At 35.4% G+C, this 20,557-nt stretch overlaps 1 protein-coding gene across 2 annotated transcripts in view; it reads right to left on the bottom strand.

Annotated features, from left to right (window-relative positions):
- The window catches only part of LOC132144025 (type II inositol 3,4-bisphosphate 4-phosphatase-like), a 162,740-nt gene extending 144,398 nt beyond the window's left edge, over window positions 1-18,342 (bottom strand). The window contains exons 1-2 of one of the 2 annotated variants that reach the window (XM_059554730.1): window positions 18,130-18,342; window positions 13,568-13,684 (exon numbers count right to left, since the gene is read on the bottom strand). In XM_059554730.1, coding sequence (XP_059410713.1) covers window positions 13,568-13,684; window positions 18,130-18,168 — 156 coding nt within the window. In that variant the 5' untranslated portion in view covers window positions 18,169-18,342. The remainder of the gene's footprint in view (window positions 1-13,567; window positions 13,685-18,129) is intronic. The other variant, XM_059554731.1, reaches the window with a different exon arrangement.
- Window positions 18,343-20,557: the final 2,215 nt, after the last annotated feature.

The following is a 20,557-nucleotide window of genomic DNA, read 5'->3' as shown; positions in this document are numbered from 1 at the left end:
CAGCACAAGGTCATTTCACAGTCACTCAAACAGATGCTTGAATGAGTGCGCCTCAAATAACCTGGAGTCAATCGCTCTTGATGCTGGTCAGGAACTGGCACACACACAAGCCTCCGGGCTACACCATCATCTACATCTCTCTGACAAGCAGGAAGTCCAATTAGGGAAGTGTTTTGAGTCTGCAGCTCTGTTATAAAACCCAATGAGCCACCTACATAACATGAGTGAAAAAGAGCCTCACAACTTTCTTCATATGCAGCAACAAACAGATACACTCCTCATATGAAGCACGCTGGGGATTTGACTTACAACTGATCCAGAATTTGGCATTAACATGCCGATAAGTTTGTGATGCAATACTCTTAACCATAGAAATACAAAGCTACTGGGTAAAATGGTCTAAAAATTATGCATAACACTTTGTAATAGATTCATTTTTGTAATGCATTTTATGCATATTTACAAATCAACATTACCTACTGTGTCTGCATGTGTCAGTCACCCCCCCCCCCCCCCCCCAAAAAGCTTGTTAAAAAAATTCGGCCTACCTTTTGAGGCTTTTCGTTGTGCACATCATAATTTAAAACGCTGTCAACAGAAGCACTAGACCTTACACCCACAGCTAGTCTTAGATTTAACTAAAGAGATGCATGTCACAGGCATTCATGGATGTGTTACTGTACCTCAGACTTTGATTCAGAAACTACTTCTGTCTGAAAAATTCTTATGGTAACATGTGACAAAGAAAGAAAGAAAGAAATGTAAAATGTTGTCAGCACAGGCATATGCCAGGCATCAAATCTTGGTAGATATTATTAGCGTTGTGGCATATGGTCAAAACAGTTGTTTTGACACCTGGTGTGTTCACTTTAAAACTTTGCTGGAGATAATTAGTAATAATTGCATGTGTGATGCATTTTATTCAGATTATATTGATTGATTTACTGATTTATGATCAGATTTATAAATGATTTAAGAAAAATTCTTGACTTTGATATTCAATAGAGTTTAGCAATTCACTTGTAAGGTCCTTATGCAAATATCTGCACCAGTGCAAGGACATGAATGAAGAAGAAAGAAAAAAACCATTGTAAAACAGAACACAACACAAAATAAAACCGAAAATAAAAATAAAAATAAAAATGTATGTATACAGACCTATTTTATAGCCAATTTATGATATCACATCATCATATTACAATATTAAATTATTAGAAATTATTTTAGCTAATCTTCTGACTTTGATATTAATCAATAAATAAATTACATGTGACAAATGACATATATATATATGTGTGTGTGTGTGTGTGTGTGTGTGTGTGTGTGTGTATATATATATATATATAAACAAATAAAATAGAAATAAGATTACATGTGATACATATACAAATAAATAAAGCATATAACAAAATAAAACAGGACTAAACCAAAATTTAATTACAAAATAAAACAATCAAACTAATATATATATAAATATATATATATTTTTATATATATTTTATATATATATATATATATATATATATATATATATATTATTTTTTTTTATTTTGCTTTAAACACTGCAAATATGTTTTTCAAATATGTTTTTTTTTCTAGGATCAATGCCAGTAACCCGTCAAACCCTGTTCTTTCTCATTCTGTGCCCTCGGACTCCCAGCAGGAGCATAAAGCCGGCCAATCAGATCAGAGCTTGTGATTTCAGTAGGGGTTGCCATGTGAAATATGCATCAGGTGCTCCTTGAACATTGAACATTGGCTGAAGCTGGGGTTTTTAAAGCTGTCTGAGCGGTGGAATAACCCCTACTTCAAAAGAAAGGTTTCATGAGGCGACTTCCATGGATATTAAAGTAACAGTAAGCCGGTTTTCCATTGAGAGATTAGAGTTAGCCAAGCACTGAACTCACCCTTGACCCGCTAATACAAGCAGGTGAGAGAATATGAATCAGTGATCAGCAGGAGGGAGAAGAGAGACCACCCTAATTACATTTCTAAATGAAAAATGCATTACAAAATTGATCTGGACAAATCCCATCTTGTGGATGCTGGAATGGGATTATGAATGGAAAGGAGGGGCCTTTGAGACGACTGGAGCGCTTTACAGAGCCAATGAAGAATGAGCTTCTACAAAGAGACGTGATGTTTAACTAAAGCACTGCACCTCCAGAAGAGTCCATCAATACCTGACAGAAATGCTCACGGTGGAGGAGTATCACCCTAAAACAGCAGAGCTTCACTTCAGGAGCCAGACTGTAAGTACACTGGACATCAGGTGGAGACTAATACAGCACCAGCTGTCACTTATACAACAGAAACGTTTGAAATTCATTTCTAACATTCAGAAAGTTAAAACACACACAAAAAAGGGTTTATATTATATTATATTATATAATTTAACGTTTACATTTTATTTTTGTATTTCATTTAAATTTTAATTGCATTTTATTTTTATTTTTTTCTAATGATTGCAAAATGGTAGTTAATGGTAGTATGTATTATTACTATTACTATTACAATATTTCTTTTATTATTTAAAATGAGAAAAACTGCCCAAAATCAGCCCATCTGTGCATTTTTGTAAATATGATAAAAAAACAGTAATAATATCAAAAAGAAAGTGATATATTTTATGTTTATTTCCAAGTTACACTGTGCAAAAAAAACAAAAAAAAACACACACACACACACACACACATATATATATATATATATATATATATATATATATATATATATATATATATGTGTGTGTGTGTGTGTGTGTGTGTGTGTGTAATTGAAAGTATTGATATATAATTAAAAAAAAACTATATATATTAAAACATAAAAATACATTATATATCAAAAATCATTTCTCCTTACCATTAAACTTTCTTGCACTGACATCTAAATTTGCTAAATACAAGAAGAATAAATTGGCTTAATGCATAATGCTTATCACTATTTCAACATACTGTAGTGTTTTATTATTTATATTATTTATATAAAACAGCCCCGAATCAAACTATATGTGACTTTTTTATGATAAAAAAAAATAGCATCATTTTTTTAATGGTTATAATTTTTAATTATAATAAAAAATTCCCTTCAGCACCGATATTTGCTAAGTGCAAGAAGAATCAATTGTCTTGCTGCATAAAGGCAGATTATTAATACCAGACGACAGACTTGTTCTTGAGTAGTTCCCCAGTGCCACATGCGTGTCTTCTTACCCATGAGTCTCGTCGTGGCGCCTCAGCACTTTTACAACTGACAGACTTCACACGACGCTAAACCAGCAGATGCCACAAAGCTGCCTCTCACTAGCACCCGCCTGCACGTTAAACCCAGCAGCTGCTTTCTTTTATTTGACTGCTTCATTTGTCCAACAACCAGTCAGCCAAGTTTGTGCACGTTCTGGCGCTTTGCCACTTTCCAGTGCTATAAAATCAAGAAGCAGACATCCAAATCATTATTAATATTCGGCTCTGTATAAAACCCTGTGACCGTTTACAATGGCACTGTATTAACAACCTAATTCATCACTCCTCACCTCCACACCTTCATGGGGACAATTTTTACTGTCCGTTCAGTGTTTACTGCTCAGCCTGCGCTCTGGGTAGGTTTAGACCATCAACAGTTCAGCCAGAAAATCTCCCATTTTCTCTCATTATTTACTCTCTCACTGCCCAAACCCAAACAACAGTTCATAGCAACCACATCTGGCTAGCTCCAAAAAACAGCAAAAAGGTACTTAGTTTTTTTAATAGGGTCTGGGAGTCCTTAGGAGCCTGCAAAATCAAATTTTTTTTGTATTCTTAGTGCCTAGTGTGTGTGTGTGTGTGTGTGTGTGTGTGTGTGTGTGTGTGTGTGTGTGTATGTGTGTATGTGTGTATGTGTGTGTGTGTGTGTTTTTTAAATAATGTAAAAAAAAATTTATATAAAATAATAAATGTTTCTAATTTTATATCTATTTATAAAGGATTTATTTTTATATTGATTGAATAATTAACATTTATTTATAAATAAATATATATATATATATATATATATATATATATATATATATATATATATATATATATATATATATGTATATATATATATACACATATATATATATACACATATATATATACACATATATAATCTCAATTATATGAATATAAATATATACATGGAAATATTTTCAAAATATATACTGTATGTGTTTGTATTCGTAAATACATAATAAATATACACAGTACACAAACATATATTATGTAAACAAAAACTTATTTTGGATGTGATTAATTGCAATTAATAATTTGACAGCACATTTTTATTAATATAACATTTATTATTATTATTATTATTATTATAGTTACATATTAGTTTTTTTTTTACTGACTGCACTTTTTCTAATAATTATTCCCATATATGATGTCAATGTAAAAGTAATTATATTCCAGATAATATTTTAAATTTAGTAAAAAGACATTATAAAAAGACAATTATTTAAAATTTAATTTTGTTTTTACAGTAGCATACATGTTTTTCTTACAGAATATTGTTTTAACTTGAAAATCTGTTGATCCCTTTTCAGTTTTAGAAGGTGATTTGGAAGGTGCTCATCATATTTGGTGGTCCTCACAAGCTTGAAATGCCCAGGTTTATACAGTATTACCACAAATAATCTAAAGCCATGTGATTCCTTAAACTGCATGTAATTTAAGTCTTAACTTACTCTCAGATCACATCATGCGTCAATGCAACTCAAAAACTAATGAGAGTTTCTTCTATGAAAGGTTGTTTTGAGCTGCTAAGATCTTCAGGAAGCCTGTTCTGTCAAGTTAAAGGCCTGCACAATTAAGACCGAATTCAGCAGAAGCCCAGACACGTGCTCACCGTTCAGCAGCGTGTCACGGATCTGCCAGAGAAATATGATGGAATATGGAACGATTCCACGCGTTCATGTTCGAGTTCGGCCGCGCTGCCGCTTCTTCTGGTGCAATCCTTTGAATGACAGAGCATTAACATAAAATTAGCATAAACAAATGTGCATAATGCGACGGCAGCGGAATTACTCTTGGCAGACAGGAATGAGAGATGCGTGCTCAAACCATTCTCTTTCAGCCCAGCTCGGATGCCTCAAGGACGGTTTTGAAACGACGCCATGCTCGTCGCCGAACAACACACTAATCAGTGAAGCTGTGTGGCCCGGGACATCTTAATAATCTCACACACACACACACACAGGCCGAAGCGTGCTGGAAATACAAACGCCACTCTGCAGTCATCCCAAATCTCTTCAGTTGTCAACTCTTCGCCGCGGCCTTTTATTAAAGCCCTTTGCTCCTCTTTCCAGCCTTAAAATAGGAATAATTGGAGAAGGGCTGACGCAGGGGTGGCAAAGAGGGAGAGCTGGCTTTTCATTTAGATTGACAGGGCCGTGTTATCAGCACCGAGCACCTGCGCGGGGGTCAGAGCCGAAGAAACCCAGCGCAACCAAAGCGGATCTCGGAAGTCGCTGCCGCTGTAATTACTTCCATTGACCCTCCTCTGATCACAGCGCGGGCCGTCGTGGGAATCTCTGACAGGACGGGTCACGTGGTACTCCAGCGGCTCATCTACACAGGTATCCCTCGCAGATCCAGCAACTGCGCTTTAGCGTTTACAAATCATACGAGTAGTTTTCTTCCATCGCCATGTGAGGTTAAGTAAACACTGTGAACTTCTTAAATGAAACACAGGCAATATATTCAGAAGGGTTACAGAAGGGTCAAACTAAACTAAAAAAAAAAACAAACAAAAAAACTAAATGTTATGAATAAAATAGAATAAAAAATGAAGTAAAATCGAATTAAAAATAAAAATGTAAAATAAAAAAATTAAGCATAAAATAAAACAAAAATAAAAAATATATAAAAATATAACTAAAAATTCAACTTTAAAAATAAATCAAACAAATTGAATTGAATGATATAAAGGATAAAATACAATAAAAAATAATAGTAAAATTAAGAATAAGACTAAACAAAATCAAATGAACGTAAAAATTAATTTACAAAAAAAGAAATAATAAAAAAATATAATGGAATAAAAAAGTAACAAAGTTAATGTAAAATAAAATGTAAAATAAAATATAAATGAAGCATAAAATAAAATACAAGAAAATAAATGTTATAAAGTTAGCAAAAAATTAAACATTAAAAAATAAAATAAAATAAATTGAATGTAAAGAATAAAATAACAATGATAGTAAAATGATGAATCTTTTTCTTCTTCTTTTTTTTAATTAAAATAACCTGCAGCCCAATAAACTGGGTTTTTAAGGTATTAGTCCACATCTGTTAGTTTCAAAACTAAAGTCTATGTTAATGTATTTAAAAAAAAACTGAATAAATCAACTTAAAATAAAGCAAATACTCACATAGTTTATATTCACATTTCTATTTATAAAATGGATTTAACAAGAGAAAAAGTAAAATGCATTTAGAACAAAAAAAAGGAGTAAAAACTACTGTAAAAAAAAAAAAAAAAAAAAAAAAAATATATATATATATATATATATATATATATATATATATATATATATAAATAATGTGTTTCTGATTGAAGACATAATGAAATATCTTTCTACTGCTTTACTGTAAAGTTTTCTGATGCCCCTGTACCTTCACTGAGTCTGCACTCAGCATCCCACTCTGTATCTGTACCGTATCCACTGCTTCAGTGAGTGCAGCGGAAGTGGACAACTTCACATCGACAAAAATGAGACAAGTCCTGCGGGAGAGAAGCCATGACCCCCCAAGTCACTTCTCCAGGAAGGTGCGAGAGGGAACAGTGTGTCAGGAACAAGATGGATCATCTGTAACACCTGAAGTGCAGAAGAGATCTTCTGCTGGACACATCACTCTTACTGCAATGAAGAATGCCATTCAAAGTGGCCACAGATCGACCAATCTGTTCATCAAGTCAGGAAGAAAAAAAGAAAAGAAAAATATAAAAGAAAAGAAAATATATATAAAAAATCAATTACATTCAATAAAATGTTAATGTAATATGCTCCATTGCTTCAAGTAAATTTATCTTGGCAACATTAAAAATACTAATTAAAAACTCAAGAACTCAAATCAAGTTTTAAGTATGACAGACATAAATCAGTTTTATCAATTATTTATTATATCAAAAATAAGTACCCTATCAAATGAACATAAGAACATACAAGAAATGGCAATTCTGTTTGCAAAAGAAAAGAAAAAAAAATATGGTGGTTAAAAATGATCAAAATTAATTTAAAGTTTCTATGCTGATTATTATATGTACAGTATGCGTATATATCAGTTCACTAACTCAAGTAAAATCTAATAAAATATATTAATTACATAAATGTAATATGCCATTATTATGTAAGCTAAATGTCAAAATGAATGTCTTTTTTAGGTCAGTTTAATGTAAAGTTAAATTAAGAAATAACTTTTACTATCAAGTATACTTAATTTAAGACAGCAACTGAACGTAAGTTTTTAGGCTGAAATAGGTGAAATAGTGTGTACACACACACAAACATACATGTTTTAAAACTATAATGTATCATGTCAAATACATAGTGTTCACGGAGCACCCACAGTCTGCTGGCTAACTCAAGTACACAAAAACAAGCACATACTGGCGGCGTGAATAAAAGATCTCCAGCTGTCTTCTGTAGCACTGCTCTTCTGTTTCCTGCACATGATGAGCTGCTCACACACATACAGTGAGCAGAGAGAGGACTCGTGCAGAGGAGGCCGGGAAGGTCTTCAGGTGCACGCTATTAGATTACAGGCCAAACGCTGACGGGATGCTGGGATATGACAGCGGGAGAACAGCGTGCTTGTCTTCACTCGCTAGCTGCGTCTGCTATCTGTGTCTTCTCTGAACCATTTCAGGAGCGTCCAGTTTGAACGTGCGCGAGTCTCGCTCCTGATCCGCCTTTGTTTCATCTTCATCTCTTTGATCTGCGTTTCTCTCCGGGTTAAGACGTCTCACCTGCGTGTGCCGTTGTGATGGCATGATTTTCAAGCAGGATGATGAACCGTGAGGGGATGTCAGAGAAATGTATGGACTCTGACAGGTTGATCAGATCCAGTCTGCACGTACAGGAGACAGTGATGTGAACTTTACATGATGCTGTTAGTGAGAGCTAACACTCAAAGTGACATCACCACACCATATATATGTAGCCGTCTTCTGCTTTCTATTTGACTTGCAAGGTTTTTTTATGTTTTTTTTTAATGAGGCATAAAAAAAGGGTGTTAAAAGCAGCCAGAAACAAGATGGCACAGATGCAGAAGATCCAGGAGCATCTGGAACACACTGACCCCTGGTGAACATGACGGGACTGAAATGTGTCTCCTTCCACAACAACAACAACAACAACAACAACAACATATCCAGGAATTATTCATTCAAACCAGATGCACTGAAAGACATCAAACAACACTTCACCCATAACAACTACACCACCCATCAAAGACCTGAGGAGCCAATCACCACAAAGTAACCACATATGAAATGTCAATCAAATTTGGGCTTCACTAAAGGCATGCATTCAATCATATTTTGAAGAATGTTTGTAACCAAACAGCTGCTAGTAGCCACTGACTTGACAATGACATTTTATTTATATAGCACAATTAATTAAAACTTACATCAACCAAAGTGCTTTCCAGTAAGTCATTAAATACAGAAAAACACACAACAAACAAACAGAAAAATATGATAAAATCATACAAATATGATTCATCAGCCATATGCTTTAGAAAATAAAAATGTCTTCAGCCTTGACTTAAAAATATTAAGAGAAGAGGCTTGTCTTATAGATAGGGGCAAGGCATTTCAAAGCCTGGGGGCAGCCAGCAATACACAAAGCACTTAAGCAATAAACAATAGATCCTGGTTGTAAGACCGAAGGGATCTAATGGGTTGATACTCCGTCAGTAACTCACAGAGATAGGAAGAGGCCAAGCCATTTAGAGATTTCTAAACGAGGTGCAAAATTTTTAAATCCACTCTAAAACAAACGGGCAACCAATGTAGTGAGCGTAAGATAGGGGTAAAATGTTCCCTCTTTTTAACCCCACACAAGAGTCGAGCCGTAGCATTTTAAACAAGCTGCAAATGGGATAAAGCTGTCTGGCTAATCCCGAAATAAAGTTAGTTACAATAGTCCAGCCTAGATGAAATAAAAACATGAATTACTTTTTCAAAATCTTTAAAAGAAAGAAAAGCTTAGCTTTAGAAAGCAGATGCAGTTGAAAAAAAGCAAGCTTTGACAATTGAATTTACTTGACGGATAAACTTTAAGCCATCATAAAAATGAAACCAAGGTTTTTTTTTTTTTTTTACAGATGGTTTCAAACACATAGACATCCCACTCAAATCCAGTTTCTGGGAATTTGGAAATTCAGATGGACTAAAAACTATAATTTCAGTTTTCCTTTCATTGAAGATAAAAAACAAATTAAGGAAAGCCTAGCCTTTACATCTGCCAAACATGCCATAGGAGAATAAAGACACACAGAATTGCATTTGACAGGCAAATAAACCTAGGTGTCATCCACTTAACGGTGAATGTTTTCTAAAAATCGAGTCAAGAGGGAGCATATAGAGAGAAAAAAGCAAAGGAGCCAAAATAGAACCCTGGGGAACGCCACAGGGCAAAAAAACATTACTTGAGTAATGTTCACCCATCCTGACTGAATGACCTATATTTGCAAAATATGATTTGAACCAATATAGAGCGACACCTCTTAAACTAACACAATGTTCTGAATGATCAATGAGAACAGCATGATCGACTTGCATAGTATGAAAAAAAAACACTATGAATGTTTGGTCACCAACATTCTTCAAAATATCCTCTTTTGTGTTCAACAGAAGAAAGAAACTCATACACGTTTGGAATCGCATGAGGGAGAGTAAATGATGACAAGATTTTCATTTTGGGGTGAACTTTCCCTTTAAGGCAAAAACAAATAATAATATTGTCCCTATGCAGTTCATAGTAATATTAAAACATTTCAGTATTTGATTTTTAAGTACATTTTCATTTAATTTTGCATACCGGTAATTTTGCCACCGCTCCAGGGTGCACCGAGATCAACAGGATGAAATATTAAAGCAATCAAGCTTCTAGAATATCAAAAATAAAAAGTAAAATGTCTTAATTTTACCAGTTTTTAATGCAGAATGATAAGTAGGCATGTTCTGCATCTGCACACATTTAGCACACACAGTGTGATCTAACTTAGTTACATACATAAATAGAGCAAATAAATAAATTCTAGTATCATGAATGATACAATTTACTCAATGTTTGTGCATATTGCAAAATCTAACCATTTCTCAACACTGAATTAAATCACTGTACTGTATGTACTTCTAATAACCTGCAAAGTTTTTTATACTTTTTCAGCATGTTTAGGAAATTCAGTGACTATGCAAATGTTTCCATGCTCCCACAAGCACCGCCGTGCATCAGGACAATCAAATTAAGACTTAGTGCTAAAAATATTCTTTCATTATCTGGGAGCTGAATGGAAATAAAGGAGCGCTTGATTAGCTAGTGCGCTGCCGCTGCGACAGCTATGACATGTTCAGAGGTCCAGCAGACACTAGATAATGACTTTCTCCAGACAGCCAACTTGTAGCTCTGCTATTAGTTTGCCTCTCAAAGAGCTTCCTGAATCAGGTACATAAGTGCTATAAGATATGAGAAGTCTTATCTGTATTGGCCGCATTTACTGCTGTTCATTTCTTCACTCATTTTTCTCTCTCTCCCACACGATGTGCAATATGCAGGATAATCAAGTTCATTATGTTTTCCACAATGTGTCCGACTGAACCATGACTGTTCATGAGGTGACCTCCAATCAATTCAACCGCTGCATCACAGGTCAACTCTGAGGTCATGCACAATAGGAGGAAAAACATGCTAAAATAAAATATGTCCAATAACTCTGAATAACTATCATAATCAAATCATACTGCCATGTAAACCATGCAAAATCAATAGGCAAAGTGAGGAGAAAACAACTGACATCAAAGATGTGTATTCAGCCAAACGTTATGGTGCAAATTCATTTTGTAGAACAAAACTAAAGGTTAAAACTAAAATTACAACCAAAACTATAACAATAATAAAAAAAGGTTGACTAGCAGTGAGATTTATAAAGTATTGTTTGCCAAGAGCACAAAATCATCCGAAATTTAAAGAATGAAAACTACTCAAACTAAAAATACCTTTATTAACATTTCTGCTAATTTATAAAGTGGTTTCATATCTGCCATTTGAATAGTTTTGCACACGCTGCATATTGGGGCCTGTGCAGTTCAAAGTAATATTCACGTTTCAATGTTTGATTTTTAAGTACATTCTGATTTAAATTGGCATTTTTAATAATTCTGCAGCCAGTTTGTAATCATTCTGCATTTTGTAGTCCTGAAGCACCTGAAGTTTTGACCCTGATAGAGTCGCCCCTCCAAGGTGCACCGAGATCAACAGGATACATTATGAAAGCATACAAGCTTCTGGAATATCAAAATGCCATAATTTTCCCAGTTTTTATTATTATATATTTTTTTATGCAGAATGAGAAGGAGGTACAGTATGTAAATGAAAGCTGTGCATTTCGAAACATGAAGATCTGCACTACCATACTTTTTTTATACACTGAGCGATCCGTCTCTGTTTGAAGGAACAGCAAACACATCTGACCGGAGTCTTCTGATCTTTAGATAAACACCTATATATAGACAGCAATCTCCTGAGTAAACTCTGGTCCTCACAGAAACGTACTCCAGTCCACTCCAAAACCCCTGCTGTGGGTTCAGAAGTTTGCACTATTTATAAAGTGCATACACAAAGTCCATTCCTGGAATTTCAACCTCTTGAGAATATTGTGCTCTTGCAGTGCTGTGGGTCATTAATATTACACAGGACACATACATGTGCCCATCACATATGCTTTAATATTATGGACAAGATATTAAACAAACATTTTAAAGACGTAAAACACAAAATGTATTCATTCATTCATTCTGCTCTAACTTCATGCCCTCCAGCAAGATCAAATCCAGGCAGAGCAATCAGGAAGTGTTTCCGTCTGCCAATCGTTCTTCCTGCTCTCTTATTCATGCAGGTGAAGCAGGACTCGTACAGGAATACTAAAGCGCAATGCTAAGGGCGGACGAGGAAATGATGCTCAAATCAAACCTGCTCCAGATCTACTCAGAATCTCAAACTCATCTCCTGCTAATGTCCTGCTTACTGAGGCTTGGCATTATGAAGTGCTTTGGAAGTGATTTACAGACACCAACCGCTTGAATTCAGAGAAATGAATCAAACAGGGATGATACCGCACAATGATGATTTAAACCCATAAGCTTTCGGTTAACAGCCTTGATCTTTGACCACTAGGCCACAGCATCCCGATGTCTGCTGTGGGAAAATGAGTGTAATGAGAGTCCTGAGTCTCTCAGGGGGGCATCATAGCTGAACAGGTGCTTCATTCACTGAGTGGAGTGATAATCCCTATGTGAGAACATCATCAAAATAACAAGATTTGCCCGGATTTTTATATTATATACCAGAATTGTTCAAAATCTAAATTTTAAATCAGATTTAAATAGCATAAAAAATAATTGTATAATAAATGTATTTCTGTATATTATTGGTAAATGTATAAAATGTATAAAGCAGGGTTATTATAGTTAACATAGATAAAATGAACCAATACGTTTTTTTTACTTATATTAGCTGCATAAAAGGTCTTTTTATTTTCATTATTTTATTATTTTGTCAAACTTTAAAATTCAAATGAAAAGATAAAATCTAAATAAGAACTAAGATAACAACAAAAACTAAGATAGTATATCAACTGTATTAAAATAACATTTGTAAAGTATAAAGTATATTATTATATAAATAAAACAAAAACTCAGCCTGGCGATGGTTTCAACATCATTCAACACAAGAGAAATAAGATGCGAATGACACAATAAAATCAGTTTCTGTAAACCTTGCGAGTCTCACGTCTTCATGTCTAAACAAAAGAAAAGTTTGAAAAGTGTCCAGATTCGTGTCTTAATTGGCATATTTCTCATGCGCATCTGTTTCTCCTACTTTGTTTTCAGATTTTGTCTGTGAAATAATATCTAATTTTTTCAGTGTTGTCAGCAGAAAGTACAGATGCAACAGAAATTAAATGAGCTGTCAATTTGTAGCAGAATAAACGTCGACGTGCCAGACATTATGCAAAATAATCAAACGTGTGGCTTGCGAGATGATGTCTGATTTATAGACTAAAGAAGGAGCACTGAATGATTTGGTGACAAACATTACCAAGCAGGTGATAAAAAGAAGAAGAAAGGGCCTAGCAAATAAACATTTGGCCTCCCAACTAGTGCAGTCCATGTCCCAAAATCAGCAACACAAGGATGGGACCAGAACAAATCCATGAACCAGATACTGAGATCTGCACAAGCAAGATTGAAAGGAACGGAGACGAGAGCAGTGTGTAGCTCAGATCTCATCCAGTGTGGAGAGTATAGCCTCTTTACTCACCGTCTGCTGGTGGCCATCGCTCACACCGTAGACGCTGAGTTTAATAAGTGTTTCGCTGTAGACGGGACAATCAGGTGGGAAACTCACTCCAGTGAGGAACACAGGATCCCTCGTTCCCTGCAACGAGGAAAAGAGACAGAGAGTCAATGGCTGAGGACGATAAATGAACCAGCAGCTGTCTGCCAACATGTCGCTGCTCATTCGCTCATGCAGTGGCAGATGGGAATAAAAACTAAACGTCATGTTGAAGTCCGGAGACCAGATCAGAAAAGGGTTGCACAAAAACTGGAATGCAAATGACTTGAAATCTAATTAAATTAAATAAAAATTCAAAGGTTAAATAAACTACCATTAAAAGACTTTGTAACGTTTTTAAACATGTTTCTGAATGTCTCCTTTGGACACCGGTATCATAAAACAAAAATTGCTTTGCTAAATGAACCAATTTTCCTCATCAGTTATGGTCAACTATTTAGCATACTTCCCTTTTTAAAACGGGTTCAACCGTGCAAAACTTTCTAATAGCTGAAGCACATACCAATTAAACCAGCAGCGCTAAAAATATCAGAACCTTACTAACTCGTTCATCTTTTGCTTCTGACTTCTGTTGGAGGACCAATGGGCCATAGTGATCCATCCCTAAATCTCAGCGGCTCATCTAAACACACAACCACAGTGGTAGAGCAAGAGATCGGGTACATCAATGAAACCCCCGCTCCACATCATAAAAGCAAGAAGCCAGTCCGCTTCCCACAGACGAACCCTCACGCACTTATCACAGTTCACTGATCTCCCAGCAGGACACTCCCAGTCACGGCCGTGTTTACACATCAGCATTTCCTTAGGTTATGCCTGCCGTTCTGGGGCGTCTCTGGACCCGAGTCCCCTAAGACGGTGGGTGGGACAGACAGCGAGGAGCAATCACTGGCATGAAAGCTCAGTCACACACCAAGAAGTCCAGAGACTGGAATGGCTCTCTTCTTTCAGAGTAAAAAGCAGCCTGGCTATTATTCAAGTCATAGCTGGATCGATGAGGCCACAGTCTATCTGTTTCACATCTGCTCATTGGCTGAGCACATGTCGCTATCTAAGCTGAAGATCACATTCCAGCTCTGCAAATGAACTGAGCAGATGTATCCGGTTAAAGGGACAATTCACCCATGAATGAATATTCTGCCATTATTTACTCCACCTCATGCTGGTCCAAACCTGTACGCTGAGAGATTTGAAAATCCACAAAATCAACAAATACACCTCATTCACTGAATTTCAAATGTATTTGAAGTCACACAATAGCTTTTTATGAAGAACAGACCCCATTATTCATTGAAAATCCTCGCCTCTGTTGCAGCTTTCAAATGTTATTTTACATTCTGCATATTAGATTTGGTGCATCAAAGACGTGGTGCAACACATTAAAAACACAAAAAATGAAGACCATTTGAAATCTTCAGAGGAGGAGATGTAAAAGTTGTGTTCCACACAATAGCTACTAGATGCAGAAGACATGGAGTATTATTGAAGCCCATTTCTACCACAGAATATATATATATATATATATATATATATATATATATATATATATATATATATATATATATATATATATATATATATATATATATATATATATATATTATATTATGAGACACTAAGTAATAACTATGAGATCATATAAACACTGACTGTTATAATAATATAATAATTGCTATAAGTTTGACGTGTGTAATAAATACCTTTTCAACATTTCAGATCTTTTTTTTTCTTTTTAAGATTTACATTGTAGTCTTTTTTGACTTTTCAGTTGTTGTTTTTTTTCCCACAATTTAGATTTTTAGATTTTTTTTCCTCATAATTTCATCATCTCAATATCTCATTTTATACAGTGGAAATTATGACATAATAACTGACAACCAATTTTTTATAATTCTCATAATTATGACTTGGTATCACATAATTCTATTTTTATTCTATTCTATTTATCTCATAATATATAGTTTCTCATTATATATATATATATATATATATATATATATATATATATATATATATGTGCGTGTGTGTGTGTAGTCATAAGTCATAATCAACATTTCATTGCCATTTCAACTGGTCACTTTTTTTTTTGTCATAATTATCACTTTTTATCTCATAATAATGCCTTAAATTTGGCCCCATAATCGTTTTAATCCATAGTTTTGACTATTTTTTGTCAATCTTAATTTTGACTTTAAATCTCATAATTATGCCTTTATCTCAACTTGTCATATTATGTCATATTATGTCATCTGTCAGTAATGTCATAATTCTGATTTACCAAAGCACAGTTTTGTTTTTTTCTTAGATGGTGAAAATGGGCTTCCATTGAAAACATTGCACAGGTTGTATGGGACATTTTTTTGGTTGACAGACTATGAACTGTCCTTTTAGGCTGTGCAGATGCTTCAAAATTACTATCTTTTGTCCCAAGGAAGACAGAAAGCCAGACAGGTTTGGAATGACATGTAAACAAACTTTTATTTTGGGGTGAACTATTCCTTTAAAGCTAGCTAGGCAAGAAGTCAGAACATAGAGACATCAGACAAACGTTTTTTTTTCATGCATCTCCCCAAGGGATCTCAGAGTCTTTTACAGGTTTGCATCATTCATCAGTTCAACAGGCTGAGATTGATTTTATAAGGTGCTTCATTAAAAGAATCAGCAGGATGTATAGGCTGAAAGGTTTTCGCACTTTATCCTGCATACGACTCCTAATCACTAAACAGCACAATAGAGGACCATATGAATCTTGCTAAAGTTATGATCCATGCAAACTCATTAAAAAGCATTTCACTATCAAACTTACCTCACTCTCCATGCCTGAAAGTTCAGTTAGAGCTGAGATAAAGCAACTGACCAGGACAAATCTGAACCCATACAACCACAAGGTCAATATCGCTGGCGATAATAAATCAAGGGAGCGCTGAAAACTCACTGCAGCAGTGTGGGTAATGGTCAGTCTTCAAAACTAATGGTCTCGTTTCAAAAAGCAGCATTTATTTAGTGTGTTTTTGTGGTGAATGCGGGGTGGAGGAAGTCATTTAGAGATATCCCAAAGTGGCCAATTTGTTCTGTAATGCGCCGTCATGCTGGGCAAACTCAGACACGCTTATATTTTTACACTGACCGGATGTTCGATAGGAATGCGATACAGAAACGGACAGAATAAATAGCTGGCCGCCATGACTTTGGCTAGAAATCAATGTGCACATGAATGCACATGCATCAAATACACATAACTGACAAAGATGTTTTATAAAGAGACAGTGGCATGACGTCAAATCATACTTACTGCCCTCCTCTTGAGGCCAGACAGACATTTCTAGAGTGGGATTTTCCAGCAGATTAAAAGAACACACACGCACACACACACACACACACACAGGCTGCATCATTCAGGGATGGAACTTAATTGTCTGCTTATTAAATTGTTAACATATTTTTCTTAGTATGAGGAAAATTTCTATGTGCCGTATTAACCAACGTTCAAAATTTTCTGTTCAGTTTCCACATAATATCATATGTGAATAAGCAGAAATGTTTACGAGCACTAAATCAAAATATAATGATTTCCAAAGGAGCATGCGACACTGAAGACTGGAGGCATGATGCAGAAAATTCAGCTTTGATCACAGAAATAAATGTAATATATGTTCAAATAGAAAACATTTTAAACTGCAATAATATTTCACAGTATTACTGTTTTTACTGAAACATTTATCATATTAAATTCCCCAGCAGACAGCAGTCGAGGCCACCAGCATCAGCATGACGCAGCGCAGACCCCAGCTGTGACGGAGCAAAACCCCCACTGGGAAACACAGGACTTTGCTGGGAAAAACTGCTGCCTAACTGCCTGCAACATCCTCATACACACACACACACACACCCAGGTTTACATCAGATTACATGTGCATTAAATCGAGAGACTAGGGAACAGCTGCAGTCTCATTTCAGACTACAGCACCCGTCTATATTAAACAACAAAAGTGGGCCAGCTCTCTCCTCACAGTGCGCGGCCCACACCTGCAGCTATTTCAGACAACTGCCTTTCACAGGAATCCACAACATGCTCAAAGAAGAGTGGAAAGTGAATCTGGGAATCTCACTTCACGGTTTTCTCCCATTAGGGGAACCTCTGTGACTTTCATCTCCACTTCAGATGATCATGTGATTATGAAGTGCGTTTGAGGGACACGTCTCAGTGGAACCGCTAATGTGTGCATGATTACATCCAGTTCATTTCAATCCATTTGTCAATTTCTTAGGAAGTTATATTGCATACCGTTTATTGCATATTACCTCTTATTTGATTTGATTTATTTTGATTTATTTTGACAGAAAAGATGTAAGCTAACGTGAACTGCTTATGTATACAAAAATAATGTAATAATTATATAATCAGCAACTCTCCATGCATGTTTAAAAATAAATGACATTTTAAGAAACATATATTAGTAAAAATGTATTATAATTGTACTTTACATTCATAAACTTCATAAAAAATAAAAAGAAATGACACCTACCCAACATCTCAGCCTCCAACAACATGAGCTCAAGTCCATCTTTATTCCAGAGTCTAGAGTGTTTTCACAAACAGGTCAAAAGTGTCACTATTCAGCACTTTCCAGTAACACTGAAACTGACACCAGGCATTGTCCGTTCTATACAGCCAGGTTTAGATAAGTCCCAGAACTACAAACACACACGCATGAAAGCTAAATATTACTGCAGTCTGGGTGAGCTTCAACAGCACAAACTTGGAGGGAAATAGACTTCTCTTTGTGCACTCGTGTGGGGCCGAGAGTCCATGTGGAGGAGAAAAAAAGAGGCAGAGTGAGAGAGAGAGAAACAGAGAGATCAGTGTGCCACTGGAGGGTGTGTCTGGGTGTGAGATACGAGCCAGCTGTTGTCCTCAATAAAGAACTCAAGAGGACTGTCAGCAGAAACCAGTGGTGGTGCTAGGGTGGGGCTTGAGCGCCTATAGCACCATCAGAAGCTTGCTCACCCCCGGCACAACCCACCCAAGCAATTCCTAAGGATGTTCTTGGTTTTTTTTTTCACTTTCATTAACATTGAAAAATAAACATTAAAACCCTATAAAAGTGCCTGATATGTGGCCTATAAACAATTGATATTATGGGGGAGGGGTCAAGCAACACAAGCAAGCAACACACTGTGTGCAAAAGTTATGCCGGTAAACGTCAGTCAATTCACTATAGAGAAAGTAAAAGTAAGAAAACTGATAGTGCTTTCTAATGCTGCATTAACAGCGCAATTTTTCTAGGCAACGAGAGACTAAACTCTCTAAAGGTATTTAACCGTCTTAAATTATTCCCTTAATATTTCTCTTGTGGGCTTCTATAGTGAAAAACATGAGAAGAAAGGAATTTCGCGTTTGAAAATCGGTGCATGAAATAAACTGCAGTGTTACACAGTGTTAATAATTTTATTATAGGCCTATAATTCATTGTAGAGATGAATAGACCGGTTTAAAATAATAATAATAATAATATTAACGAAAAAACTTTTTAAACATTTTTAATGAGGAGTAAGCTAATAGCCTGAAATGTAGTTATCCTCACAGCGCGTCATGTGGTGATGCGCTATGAAATTATTCTGGGGAAATGATACAACACATCTCAGCACAGGGAGGTTATTGTGGGGCCCCACTGCGTGCCCGTCCGCTAGGCCACTGTGTGGAAATAGTTAGTTAAATAGTATGGAAATAATGTCGGCACTTTATCTAATGTAAAAAATGGTTCGATTTACAATGTTTTCCTGCCAGATGGCATTGAGAGTGACTGACACGTGATGGTCAGAAAAAATGACTAAATAGATAAATAGATTAAAAAAAATAATAATTCCCTACTTTCTCTCTTTTCATTTGAAGTTTTATTACTAATAACTGGCATATGAGAAAATGTAAATTGCAAAAATTTAAATTTGCCTTTTTTGTAGCTGCTGTATATAAAAAAACACAAGATGGCTGAAATTTACAGACGTTCATTACTTTCACTCAATTTAATTAGTTTTTTAGCACCGCCTCTGAACTGTTAAGCCCCTCCTTAGCCTCCCAACAAAAAAAATCCTAAGCTGCCACTGGCAGAAACATGACAGCTTCCCACAATGAATGATGTGTGTGCATGTGTTATAAAAACACAATCCGGCCTGCTTAACTATGCAACTTTACAAAGTGCATGATAGCATTCTAAAAGGTGTTTCTTCCAATGTTTTCCTTTCTTCTATCCCTATGTAGAAACTATATGTAGGTTCGTTCAACAGCGTAGACACTGTGACTCCGTTGCTGTGGTTGTTTAAGCCCAACTACCCTGACACAGCTAAATCGGTTCAACCAATAAAACAAGAACTAAATTGGGTGTGTTTGATTAGGAAGATGTGAAATGTGCAGAACAGGGGGTCCTTCCCCAGACAGGTTTGGGAACCACTGTTTTAAATGTATTCAATGAATTTGTGATTGAATTTCCTTTACGTTTAACAGATTTTTGAATTACACCTAATTTTACTCAGAAAAAAGAATATTTTAGTTGAAATTAAATTTCAGAAATCAAACAAGCTAAATTAAACAAAATAATCATATTTTTACATATTATATATTTTAACGTACAAGTGAACGTTAAGCAAAAGCCATTCAGTTTGCAATTCTGAAAGAAACGCTTCACCTTTATGTCCACTTTCACACCACAGCTTTTTGAAGTCATCAGTTTGATCCATCTTTTTGATAAAGCATCCCTTTGATGTCAGTTCAGTTCGTTGGGTTAGTGTCACAGTTTTCTAAATTCAGGTGAGCACCAGCAAACTAAACTCTTAGGTTTCGGCTACAATTCACAATGTGCATGAAAACAAACGGTCAAAAATTGCCAAAGCAAATTGGTAATGATTACATACATTTTGCATCACTGAATGCTCTCCGTCACATTTTTGTACTATAAT

This window comes from Carassius carassius, chromosome 7, assembly GCF_963082965.1.
Source record: "Carassius carassius chromosome 7, fCarCar2.1, whole genome shotgun sequence".
In the NCBI taxonomy this organism is placed as follows: Eukaryota; Metazoa; Chordata; class Actinopteri; order Cypriniformes; family Cyprinidae; genus Carassius; species Carassius carassius.
This window is presented reverse-complemented; position numbering and strand designations above follow the sequence as displayed.